We start from the raw sequence: 13,604 nt of genomic DNA on the forward strand, positions 1-13,604 counted from the left end.
CAGGCTGAGGGGACCCCCCCCCAGTGCACAAATTTTTGTGCACCGAGCCTCTAGTATATATATAAATAAAATATATATTTATGCTTGTCAAAGAAATGATTCCTGTTATAGAAATGGAATCATAGAAATGTTTTTCCTCAATCTTTTTAAATTCAGAAAGTATTAAATAATATACCACATTATACAAAATAGAAGAAGGAATTGCTGTTTTTAGAGAAAATAAAGAAGTTTCTTTTTGGTCTTTTTTTTGTATTAAAAAACTTTGAAATCATGAATCAGAAAGTTAAGGCTAGAGATAATCGATCCATTCTTGGTTAGGATGGAATGCACTTAAACTATTTTCAAAAGTAACATACATGCTTTGTTTGTTTTTTTGTTAATCCTACCCAAGGATAATTTTTCCCATTGATTTTTGGAGAGATTGGAGTGGGTGAGAGAAACATCGATGTGAGAGACACATTGACTAGTTGCCTCCTGCACTGCCCCAACCAGAGTGGGAGATGGAGCCTATAACCCTGATACTGGGCCTATGGCCAGGAATCAAACCGAAGACCCTTCGGTGGATGGGCCAATGCTCCAACCACTGAGCAACACTCATCAGGGTCACACTTTTGTTTTTACATAATCTATTCTTTCCTGAAAGGCAGTAAAATTATACATAAGTGCCATGGAATTTGAGACATTCCTTTAAATATGAATTAAAAGTGGCATTTCTAAATGTTTTTGCTTTTAATGAGTGTGTGGATTTTGACCATTTTCTTGCAACAGTTATTTCAGAAAATTAAAATGTATGTTAGCTATTCCCATTTCTCCAAGTGTTCAGCTGACATTGAGATTTACAAAGAGATCCTTATTTTGACTAAATTTTAATATGGAAAGCAGTGATAATTTATCATGTATTGATAAAGATTCACTATCTTCAAAAAGCCTTCAAGAAGTTGGGTAGACTGCTTAATAGCATTGATAAGAACAGGTGTGTACTTAAACAGAGACACAAAATTGGGGCAACTTTGTTATAACCCTTTAAATCATGTTGAATATACAGCCAGAATGGCAGTAAAGCTAAATTCTTTAACAAGTAGCTCCTATATTTGAACCACTCAGTTCTTATAGAAGAAATGCTGTTTAACCAACAAAGGGCATATCAATAAATTATTCAGTTACTAATTATGTGTAGAATATTTTACTTAAATATTTACTGCCCAGTAGTTCAGTGTATTTTAAACTTAGGGTAGTGGCCCATTTTTGAGACAATGAAAGCAATGTAGGGTTCATTACCAGCATTTAAAAATCTACAATAAAAAATAAAGTAGAAAATATCAGCCTGTGTTGCACAAAGTAAGTGATTACTATTCTGTGAAACTTTAGCTTCACATAATCTGTGTATATAGGATGCATATTCATTAGAGTACAAATACTTGGTTATAGGCAAAGTTTGAAAGCCACCACCATAGTTCTTAACCAAAGAAAAATATTTATATTTTTTATCTATGACAAAAATAGTAACTACAATTTATTGAATAGTATATAATTAGCTCTTTTAAATTTAGTCTTTCCTTCCTGTGATCATTCTAGGTTGGATATCACTTCAATTTTATAGACTAACAGGTTCAGAGCCCTGGCCAGCGTGGCTCAGCATTTAGAATGTTGGTTCGAGGACTGGAGGGTCACAAGCTCGATCCTACCTGTGTTGCAGGTGTGACACCCAGCCCTGTTCAGGGTGCATGCAGGAGGCAAACAATGGATGTCTTGTTCTCTCTATTCCTCTTTACCCCCTCCCTTCCACTTTTTTAAAAATCAATGGAAAAAATATTCTCTGGTGAGGATTAACAAAACAAACAGAAATAGGTTCAGAGAGGTTATGATTTGTCCAAACTGAGGTCCATGCCCAGGTCTGTCTGGCTCTAAGATCCAGATTGTCTTTCTATACGAAAATAGTATAGATGTACCTCATTTTATTGTGCTTTGCTTTATTAGCCTTTGCAAATACTCGGTTGGGTTTTTGTGTTTGTTTTTTAGAGGGGATGGGGTAGGGAGGGAGGGAGAGAGAAACATCAATGATGAGAGAAATCATTGATTGGCTGCCTCCTGCACACTCCACACTAGGGATCGAGTCCGCAACCCAGGCATATGCACTGACCAGGAATCAAACCATGACCTCCTAGTTCATAGGTCAACTCTCAACCACTGAGCCACACCCGGCTAGGCAGTATATACTGCGTTTTATTAAAAGTTGAGCAACTCTATCAGTACCATTTTTGCAACAGGCTCAGATGATGGTTAGCATTTTTAGCAATATAATATTTTTTAAATTAAGTACTTTTTTTTAGACATAATGCTTTTGCACACTTAATAACTATAGTATAATATAAACATAACTTTTAATGTACTAGGAAACCAAAAAATTTGTGTGATTTGCTTTATTGTGATATTCACTTTATTGCAATGGTCTGGAACCAGACTTGAGATATTGCTGAGGTATGCCTGCAAGGAAACAAAGCATAACTAAGATGCAGTCCAGAGAGGTGTGGGGGTCAGCTTTTCTTTCTCCAAATCCCAGGACCTGGTAATGTGGTGGCTGCATGTATTCATTACAGGAAAATACTTTGGTGGTCCTTTGAAATTTATTCTATAGTAATAGCTTGGTTCACATAGCCCCTGAAAATAAAGGTTAATGAAGTCAACCATGTTTTCTTACAACACCGATAAGTTTGTTACGCCTTATTCGGTTGTAGAATAAGATGGAGATGGTGAGGAAAATTCTGTTGGTTTCACCACCGTTATTTGCTGTGACATTATTTACCAGTAGGTGCCGTCAAGCCTCTGCTTTGCAGATTCCCTGTAAAGTTAATGGGGGCAGCATGTAGGAGTTTTTAAGGCTGTGGAACTACATCTTTTATCATCTGTTTTGCCTTCTATTCTTTTCTGGGAATGAATCATCTGTCAATGAAATGTTTTTGAGTGATGACACATAAATTTGAAATTCTTTAAATTTATATAGGTAAGCTCTTTAAATGTTGAATTGCCTTTCGATTTGTTTTAACTCCTACAAACTTTATCAGACTTTCGACTCGCTAATAGAATTTGTTTTTAATTTGTTCAGCAGTGTGTGACAGTAAAGATTTACCTGATGCAGTTAGAACAGTATTAAAACAAGAAATGAATCGTCTTTTTGGAGCAACGAATCCAAAGAATTTTAATGAAACTTTTCTGAAAAGGAATTCTGATTCATTGCCACACAGATTATCAGGTAATCACTTTATTTTATCCTTATCATGGCCGCCTAAGACACCTTCATTTTTTATTTTAATGGCTCAATGACGTTACACATTTTTCACGTGGAAGAGTCAATGTGTATATGTCACATTTTAATCCATGAAAACAGGCAGCTTGTATACGCTTCCCATACAATTTTAAATTTCCTAGGCAAAATTATGACTATGAATCAAGGTTAGTAGTTTCTCCTGGCTCAGCATAGGCATTATAGAAAAGCAAGTATAACTGAATTTAGCTATAAATTACATACAATGAAGGAGAGACTTTCTTCTTCTTTCTCCCATCAGGGTATTCTTAAAATTCATTTGAATGTGACTATCATCCTCCATTTCTCATGTGTATGTAAGATAGCAAGCTTGACAGTGCTAAACACCTGAAACCATCCCACGGGCAAGGGTCATCTGGCAAGAATCTGTGCTAGCAAGCTAAATTCTGGACAAGATGGTATCATGTGGCTGGCGGTTTAGTAGGGTGCTTTAAAAAAACCTGGTTCAGTGGATAGAGCATCAGCCCATGGACCAAAGGGTTCCGAGTTCCATTCCGGTCAAGGGCAGGTACCTTGGTCACAGGCTCCTCCCTGGCCCAGGCCCTGGTCAGGGCTTGTGCAGGAGGCCTCCAGTTGATGAGTTTCTCTCACACTGATGTTTCTTTTTTCCACTCTCCCTAAAAATTAATGGAAAAATATCCTTGGGTGAGCATTAACAAAAATAAAAATCTGGCTAAGAAACCCAGCAGTTTTGTGTGCCTTTGTGGAATTCTCAATTCAGATTTTTGGCTCATATTGTCAAGGTTAGGTATTCCCTAAAACCCCCAAATTATGCTCATTTTTGAAAGAAAACTATCCAGGGCTTTGCCCCACGAAGCCTGGTGCACAAAAATTTGTGCGCTGTGGGGTAGGTCTCTCAGCCCGGCCTGTGCCTCTCACAGTCTGGACCCCTCGGGGGATGTCCACCTGCTGGCAGTCAGACATCCCTCTGGCAGCCTGGGAGCCCTCGGGGGATGTCCACTTGCCAGCGGGGAGCAGGCCTAAGCTGCAGCTGGACATCCTTAGCGTTGCTGAGGAGGTGGGAGAGGCTCCCGCCACCACCACTGTGCTGGTAGCCGTCAGCCTGGCTTGTGGCTGAGCAGAGCTCCCCCTGTGGGAGCACACTGACCACCAGGGGGCAGTTCCTGCATTGGGCGTCTGCCCCCTGGTGGTCAGTGTGTTTCATACTGACCAGTCATTCCCAGGCATTCTGTTGTTAGGGTCAATTTGCATATTATCCTTTTATTATATAGGATATTTGCATTTCTTCATAGTCTCTCTTACCTTAAACATTCTTTTTTAAAAATTTTTATTGTTGCCGAAACCGGTTTGGCTCAGTGGATAGAGCGTCAGCCTGCGGACTGAAAGGTCCCAGGTTCGATTCCGGTGAAGGGCATGTACCTCGGTTGTGGGCACATCCCCAGTAGGAGGTGTGCAGGAGACAGCTGATCAATGTTTCTAACTCTCTATCCCTCTCGTCCCTTATTTCCCCCTCCCTATGCCTCCCTCCATCCTGCCCCTGCCCCTCCTAGGCCTTCACCTTCTAGTTAGGCTATTTCTGGTCTATCCTCTCAGAATTAAAAAATAAATCACACTGTTTCAAATGGCTATTCTTATTTTTCTCATAAAGTGTCACACTTTGTGCACATATGCCTATATTTGAATGCATGGAGGATAAGATGCTGATTTTTATCTTGAAATAAAACAAATTTTTGTTTTTCTTCTCATTTAGCTGCCAAAATGGTATATTATTTAGATCCTTCTAGTCAGAAGCGAGCTATAGAGTTGGCAACAACACTTGATGAATCCCTCACTAACAGAAACCTCCAGGTAAAGAGTTTTTTATAACCTGTCTGTATGGGTACCTGACTACTTTTTGTTCCTCTTTTTATCAAGAGAACAGTTGTCACAAATAATATTTTTGTTATTTATGCATTCAAACTATTACGAATCCATGTCAGAAAGTTACCTAATCTTAAATTTATTTATATTGTGTGTTTGTGCACACATGCATAGTTGAGTACTTGGCATTTATCTGTTACAGTTTTTTTTTTTTAGAATGTTTTAGTAAAAGCATATATACATTTCAGTGTTAATTTTGGATTTCAATTCATATCTCATATTTCTTAACAAGCAGTGGTCTCAATAAAGATTCTGACATGTTTAAAATGTATTTACCACGGGTTGAATTTATATACTCATTTTATAGCTTGTAATATAACATGAGATTAAGGAGAGTGAAAGAATACGGGTATGCTGAAAAATACAGATTGTAGTTTAAACTAAAAGTAAAGGACAGCTACTTTGTATAATGAGCAGCCAGATTTTTAAGAAAGCACTTGCTGAAAGAGTTAAATATTTTCCTTTAATAGCAAATGAAGGAATGTCTTTAAGAGGAAAATTACACTTCTTGGTTGCTAATTAATGCAGCATTTAGATCAGAGCATTTCTAGACTGGCAAGGTTTATAGGATATATATCTGGAAACTACATAGTGTTTTCCAAGTGGGAAGATGAAAGAAAACATGAGAACTGCAAGTCAACACAAATCATTCAGAAATAGAAGCAGCAGATGCACTTTGGGGTTTGGTTGGAAGAATCAGTTTTCATGAACACATTTTGTTTTTGCATATATGCTCTGTGTTTATGAGATGCTCTTTCCTGCTTAGTTATTGGACACATCTTAAGGTTCTCTTTAGTTTGAATACAAGGTTGAAAAGCAGTGTTCGATTTTGCCAACTGGTTCTTAGCCTCCAAAAAAATTAAGAGGCTTAAGTGCATTAATTGATCTTGGCATGTGAATTTTGACATATACAGGGCCAAACGAAGCCGAGTCAAGGTCGTTGCTTAGGATTCAGCACTTGCTGAAAGTGACCATCTCTTTAAATGTAGCACTCTATATACCTTGCTTGCCCAACCTTAGTCCTGGCCTTGCTTAAACATTCATCCTTTATATAAACCCTGCAATTCTGAAGAAACTAATTCTAAAGGAATATATATGTGGGAGGAAATGCTCCTATTTATCTTAAATATGTACATTGGCCTCTTACTTAGAAGTCTGTTGATAACAAAATGTCAGATTCACAGTAAAAACTTTTCTTTGGATAAGTTATAACATGACCTCTTTTCTTTCTTTAGACCTGTATGGAGGTATTAGAAGCCTTGTGTGACGGTAGCCTAGGAGACTGTAAAGAAGCTGCTGAAGTTTATAGAGCAAATTGTCATAAGCTTTTCCCTTATGCTTTGGCTTTTATGCCTCCTGGATATGAAGAGGATATGAAGATCACAGTTAATGGAGATAGTTCTGCAGAAACTGAAGAACTGGCCAATGAAATTTGAACATCATTAAACAAGCAAATGGAATGACTTTGGACCATATCTAGTATATAATATTTTTGTCACGCACCTGCTGCATTGCTCTGACTTAAACAGAATGAGAAGAGTAAATGTTCTTGCCTTCAAATAGTGTTTTAAGTTTTTTATCCTGCTGAGAAAGTATATATAAAATACCTAACATATTACAGGATATAGGTTCAGTTTCTTAAAAAATTAAAAGCTGCTAAAATTGAGGGGTTAAAAAAAAGAGACCTATCTTCTTCCTACCTACCTACCCATGTTTTTAAACTAATTTATATAAAATCTGGAGGCTGTTACAGCTAACAAAGCAGGTGTGTGGCAGAAATATTACTTTAAATTTGTCTTGTGAGATTTTACTATATCTCAGACAGCATAAATGCTGTTTTAGCACTGGATTCTTTCACTGAGCACAAAGAGTTGTTGGGGCTTTAGCATCTGACTGGTTTTGTTATGGGGTTGATTCTGGCCATAGGAAGTATGCAAATGTGAATCACTATTTACAGAGAAACCTACAACAGATGCTTGATGTTGTAGAAGCTGGGACATAGAGATACCAAGCAGAATTCTAAGAAACCTAGAGGGTGTTCAAAACGCGTGTGTTTCCAAAATTCACTGTACATGATCAGTTTGGCGTTCTTGTACCACAGTTTTTTTAACTGAAGATACCAGTTGGAACAATCAATTTTAACTAAAACTTGAAGAACTAAAATAACAATGCAAACCTTTCAGCATTGTTTTGGCCAAACTTGTTAAAACTGTAATGCAAGAACCAAATGCACTGTGATAATGGCACCAACTAATTAGCAAGCATGAATTTTTTCACCCAGAGTGAAAAAAGGAAATCTACCATGGCTTGAAGTAAAAGAGCAGAACTCCTGACTACCATTCTATGACTGATCAAGAGACTAATAGTTAAAAAACCTCAGCAGGCCTTGTTCACGATATGCAGAAAAAAAGTGCTGCAGTTTAGATACCTCTGGAATTTTTCCACAGTGTCACAGGTTTGTAATACTTGAAGCCCTACATTTCTAAGAATATATTTCTTGCTCAGTTGTTTCAGGCAAGCCCAAGACTTTGTAATTTTTAAAGGGCCCAAGATTTTTTTTTTCAATAACAGACCAGCTTCTTTTTCCTGCAGTTACAGATGTAATTTCCTTTTTGTTGTCAAAATGAGGTACCAAATATGATGCAATAAATTGTTTTGAAAAACAGTTGTGTGAATATTTCAACTAATCTGTGTTGGGCTTCTGTGAAAATATACAGGTGGAAACGGAGGTTGCAAGCCAGAGGCGCTGTAGTATGCTGGAAGGCTAGTGCAGTTGGGGGCTCTGCAGAATGGTCTAGTGCTGGTGTCAGGGAGTTCCGCAGTGCAGGTGCAGGGCCACTCCAGCAGACTTCACTCAGGGCTGGGATGGCTGCAGGTACTATGAATGTAATTTGTAATTAATAATTTGAAAGGAAAACAACTATTATTTTGATTAAGGAAGTGAGCCTTAATATGTTAAATCTATACACTGAGAACCAGCCTCTGGCTCAGGGTTCTCACTGTATTTGCAAGATCTGAACAAATAAGATTAAGTGAATCAGGTGTATGTGTAATTGGCCTTTTTTCGGTACCGTTATGGGAAGTATATTCTAAAGGGAATTTTTAGGAGACCCGATCTTTCCACTGATTGGACAGCTGTGCTAAACTCAACCTTTCATAGTACATTCCTGCATTCCACATCCCAGTCTAATAATTCAGTGATGTAAAGAAAAGTACAAACTGAACTTGAGTGCTTTGTTATGTTTTATTAACTGGCCTTGTCTCAGGAACATCTTAGCAGATGGCAAAAACGCCAACATTTTTTTCAACTGTGAGTGGCAGCTGAAGTTCTTACTCTTGGGAAAGAACACTAGTGCTACCTCTGCCACTAATGAGGTGATTGGAGGAGGCATCAGCCATATGATAGGGGGTGTATGTGTGAATTATGTTTAAATTCTACTGTATATTGAAATGGAATTATATTTGTTTCGACAATGTTGAAATGATGTAGATTGTCTTAGAATGAATATTCATAAGTACTCAACTCTCGATGCAGATGCCACCGGTGAGGAGTTAAATTCCTAATACATATATTGTAATTCCAACCCAGTTTTACTGGAACTATTGAATAAATATTTTATTTTCTTTCAGGTTTACTTGATAGTGGATACATTGTCTGGTGTTAGGGGACCTTGACAGGGTCCATTTTATGTCCAGACATCACCCCTAAAACATTGTACTGTACTATTATGCCCTGAATAGTATCAATGGGGTCATCTCATTTGCCTCATTTACTCTATTAATTCCAAATGATACTGTGGGGGGAGGGGGGAAAACAGGGTTAGAAAACAAGTGGAAAAGAGAACGCGGTGATGTTATAATCTAAACAAGTGCCTTATGTTTATTGCTAAGAACTGGTGTTATCAACCCTTTTGAGAAGAAAGGGTCCCTTGACCTGTATTAACATAGGAAAGTAAAGTTCTTTCTGTTTTTCTTCATATTTACTACTCTTGTCATTTCTCATTTAAAAGTTAAAGTCTGAGTAGGTTAGTTTACTCAACTTTAGATAGTTGCATCATACATTTTCAACATTTTTCTGTATCTATTATGCACAAGAATAAAGTGTGATCTTTAATAGCATGACTAAAAGTAGCCCCAGAATTAGTGAATAGCTTTCCCATGAGTTTTATGGGCCCTTGTTTTTCACAGAACTGTTTGTTTTCCATGGTGTGTTGCTGTTAGAGCTGTGAAATGAAAGCTGTGTTGATCAGAAGAGACCAGGGAAGTGTGGTTTAGATTCAGGTAGGTTGTGATAAATTCAGGGAAGTCTCTTCTGCACAATTTCTAGGAATATTCTAGTTGCCACGTGTAGCATCTGTTTAGAAAAAAGTAAGTGAAGTATTGGATTTTCCTACAAGATACCTATATACTTGTCTTAGTAATTACCAGCCTTAAATTTTGAAATTACTCAAGAGAATTCCAAGAAAGACTGACCTTTCAGATGGGAGATAGTCTTGTTCTGGCTCATGCTCCATTTCTTTAAGATACAGACAGGGTTTCTTGATACCATTCTAGATCTAAACTTCACTGAATCCACTGCCAATACAAAGTCCTAGGAAATGGCTATGTTGCGCCATTAGAAGCTGAAAACTTAAGCTTTTGATGATTGGAAATCTCACAACTTGTAGCAATAAAACATTTTGGAAAAGGTTATTTGGACCTTTCAGTATGTGACCTTCAAGAGGGATGTTGAAATAAAGTATTGGTAGTGTGGAGGAAGTTGTGAGGGAAATGCTCTTTGATAAAACAGAAAAATTAGACATGCTCTAGATTATACAGCCTACTTAACACTGCTACCTCCTTAGAGGGACATACCCCTCTTATGATACAGTAATGGGCAGAGGAAAGGGAGCAGTATGTTGTAGGAAAGAGGGTCTAAAGGCTTCCAGCCTCTCAGTTTATCCAGTTGCCTTTGAAGTGATGCCATCTTGGAATTGTAGCAAGAAAAAAGAATTGGTACTATTTAAATGAAAACTTTACTAAGTTGTTGATTAAAGGCAAGCTTGGCATCTTAATCTTTAGTGCTCTTTATAGAGCTCTATTTGCCAAAAACAATATAGGCTTTGTCTCAAGGCTGCTTGCAGCAAAAGTAAAGTTGATACATGGCTCTCTAACAAAACCAGTGCACGTCTTAACATTTTTATACCAGGCTTTTCTTTGTGTCTACATTAAGGGCCGATTATTTCATACAAATGGTATAACTTCCTAATTGAAAAATTGATGGTGATGAATAATGATGGAAATTTTTTAATCTGTTATACAAAGATTTCTGCTGTTGCTGAATCTTCAGCTTGGCCTCAATAAATACAAATTATTGTCTCCTTTAGAAACAACATAGGAGTGAAGAGATTTTTGGAATATGTTCTGGATCCCATGGTTTGTGTTGAGTCAATCATTACACTTGCCTGATCACCTGTACTTTGTGTAACAAACAAAAGCCCCTCCATGTCATTCCATGGCTATTTTTACAGTCAATTATGGTTTCCTATCATTGGGCTTTCATAAACTTGCCACTAGTTTACTTTGTTCTGTAAGTTTACTGGGTCCATTTTCTAGTGCTTAATGTCTCATTGCAAGTAGGATAGGGTTTTCTATCCAAAATTCTGGTGTTTCTTCATTAATGATGAATAAATTAGCTACCATCTCCCATCTTGTGAACTACCTTTTTAAAAAAAATACATATTTTATTGATTTTTTACAGAGAGGAAGGGAAAAAGGATAGAGAGTTAGAAACATCAATGAGAGAGAGAAACATAGATCAGCTGCCTCCTGCACACCCCCTACTGAGGATGTGCCCACAACAAGGTACATGCCCTTGACCAGAATCGAACCTGGGACTCTTCAGTCCGCAGGCCAACGCTCTATCCACTGAGCCAAACCGGTCAGGGCTGAACTACCTTTTTGCCTTCAAGGAGTCGTTGCTGGTTGATTACTTTCAAAATGAAAAGGGGGCCATTTATAACAGATCTGTCTCCGAGATCCTTTAAGTTCTGAACTGTGGAATACTAAATACTAATTCTTCCCTTTATTAATAGTAAAAAAAATTACTATGCATTAACAACAATAGAAGCATTCAGAAACACATTGAGCTAGCATTGTTATACTGTTTACATTATTTGCTCCGATGTTCATTGAAAAGGACAGAAAAATAAGCCAACTGCTTCACTTGTATTTTTTTATAACTTAAAAATTTTACTTCAAGAGCCTAGTTATTTCAAGCATTCAGTTTCACAGCATTTTTCTGACAAATGTCTAATTATAATATGAAGTTAAATGATTAATGCTTTGGTTCAGACTCATGTAAATCCATTTCTAATGTAATGTATGGAATTTCAGGATTTACACGGTACATTTTAGTATAAAGGTATAGTGACTAGGAAAATACATAGTGGATATTCAAATTCTTGTTAAATTTGCTGTAAATATTAATATTGCTCTACAAATTGTAGAAAATAGCAATAAAGTACTATTAACTTTCAGGTCACCTGTAAAGGCTCACAAATTTTTTATCCCTTATGTGTTGAAGTATTCCCATTTATCTTCCCCTTGTCCCTCTCTTTTGGGCTTTAGGGATTTCTTCAAAATAACAGATTCATTATATTTAGGTCGAATGGATTTCTCACATCTAATTTTTGTGTCGCTCCCCCCAGCCCCCTATAGTTTATCATGAATGGTTGTGACTGGCCTTGTAGGAAGCAAATGACTAGAAGACCATCCTCTAACTTCTCAGTTGCCTGTTCATTGTGGCACTTAGTTGGCAGTAAATCTATTCATCCTTCATGTCTTTAGCAACCAACCACACAAGTAACATGTTCAGTGGAATTAAGTTACTACAAAGGTTGTCACTCAGTAATTGTTTCTCATCTTTCAAACAATGTGAGGTGAGTGTTACACACCAGCTACTTGGAGAGCTGTTTTCTGCAGTCTAGTATCTCTACTTTTAATCATGGCAAGAAAGGAGATGGTAGGGATCTACAGGTTAGTTCCAGATACGATCTACAGCCAGTGTTCATCATAACTAGTTGCTATGTTCCACCATTGGCCTCTATTTAAGATAGACAGTTGAGTCTTCTTAAGTCAGACAACCCTGGTTGTGTATTGGAATCCCAGAGGAACTATTCTAAAAACACAAACCTCGATGCCCAGGTCTACCCACAAAGATTTTGATTTAAATGACCTGGAGTCAGGCCTCAGTATTGGTGCTTCTTTAGAATCACTACTCCAGTTATTCTAAGTTGCATCCAAGGTTGAGAATCAGTGTGTTTGCTTAGAATTTTAAAACATAGTATTGGGTTTTTTTCCTCAAAGAGGCAAACAACTATGCTATGTAAGGGTGAAAAGTAACTCCCCCATTTCATATTAAGGGAAAGAACTTGTATTTGAATTTTCTGTTAAGAACAGCTGGTTAGTTTTAAAGTGCATGCTTTTTCTTACCTAAATTCACCTCTTCAAGGTTCTGTTGAATATCATGGTAACTTGTCTCCGTTGAGGCAACTGTTGAAATGTAATTGCCATAGGTAGATGCTTGAGTTTTTTGTGTGGATGAGAACCAAAGCAAAGCACAGATAGCAGGATTTTAAATAAGGGTGGTGGTAGGTACTTCTGCTTGAAGGACAGCATTTTTTATAAACGAGTGAATTACTGTTACAAATCAGATGTGGAAGCTACCGTGATTCTGGGACCCTCAATTTCACTGTTGGTCTATACGTGTAGAACCTGGAAAGGAGGCTGACATGTTATGGAATCATATTTCAAACTAAATCTGCTTTAGAGCTGTTGAAATAGTATTCTGGATAGATGTCCCAAACTATTATTTTTCTCTTGTAAAACAGGAATTGTTTTTCATAGCCTACCCCTCAATTCTGTCTAGTTTACTCTTGCCTAGTTTAAGAAGTTGATAAGTGACCCTGGTAGTGTTGACACTGTTCACATTCTTTTCTTTTTTTAAAAAACTATATTTTATTGATTTTTTTTACAGAGAGGAATGGAGAGGGATAGAGAGTTAGAAACATCGATGAGAGAGAAACATCGATCAGCTGCCTCCTGCACACCTCCTACTGGGGATGTGCCGGCAACCAAGGTACATGCCCTTGACTGGAATCGAACCTAGGACCTTTCAGTCCACAGGCCGAAGCTCTATCCACTGAGCCAAACCGGTTAGGGCAGGCATATAGTTCTGTTTTGTTTTTTATTAAATCTTTATTGTTCAGATTATTACAGTTGTTCCTCTTTTTTCCCCCATAGCTACCCTCCGCCCAGTTCCCACCCCACCCTCTGCCCTTACATCCCCACACTGTCCTCATCCAAAGGTGTGCAATTTTTGTCCAGTCTCTTCCCGCACCTCCCACACCCCTTTCTCCCC

General features: G+C 37.6%; 1 protein-coding gene across 4 annotated transcripts in view; it reads left to right on the top strand.

The window, feature by feature from the left end:
- Window positions 1–8,838, top strand: part of NAA15 (N(alpha)-acetyltransferase 15, NatA auxiliary subunit) — a 73,900-nt gene extending 65,062 nt beyond the window's left edge. For 2 of the 4 annotated variants that reach the window (XM_006766056.2, XM_015565513.1), the window contains 3 exons: window positions 3,104–3,250; window positions 5,034–5,131; window positions 6,439–8,838. In XM_006766056.2, the coding sequence (XP_006766119.1) occupies window positions 3,104–3,250; window positions 5,034–5,131; window positions 6,439–6,639 (446 nt within the window). In that variant the 3' untranslated portion in view covers window positions 6,640–8,838. Of the gene's footprint in view, window positions 1–2,597; window positions 2,660–3,103; window positions 3,251–5,033; window positions 5,132–6,438 lie in introns of those variants that run through there. The other 2 variants (XM_006766057.2, XM_015565514.1) reach the window with 2 other exon arrangements.
- The last annotated feature ends 4,766 nt before the right edge of the window (window positions 8,839–13,604 follow it).

Source organism: Myotis davidii, unplaced genomic scaffold (assembly GCF_000327345.1).
Source record: "Myotis davidii unplaced genomic scaffold, ASM32734v1 scaffold436, whole genome shotgun sequence".
NCBI lineage: Eukaryota > Metazoa > Chordata > Mammalia > Chiroptera > Vespertilionidae > Myotis > Myotis davidii.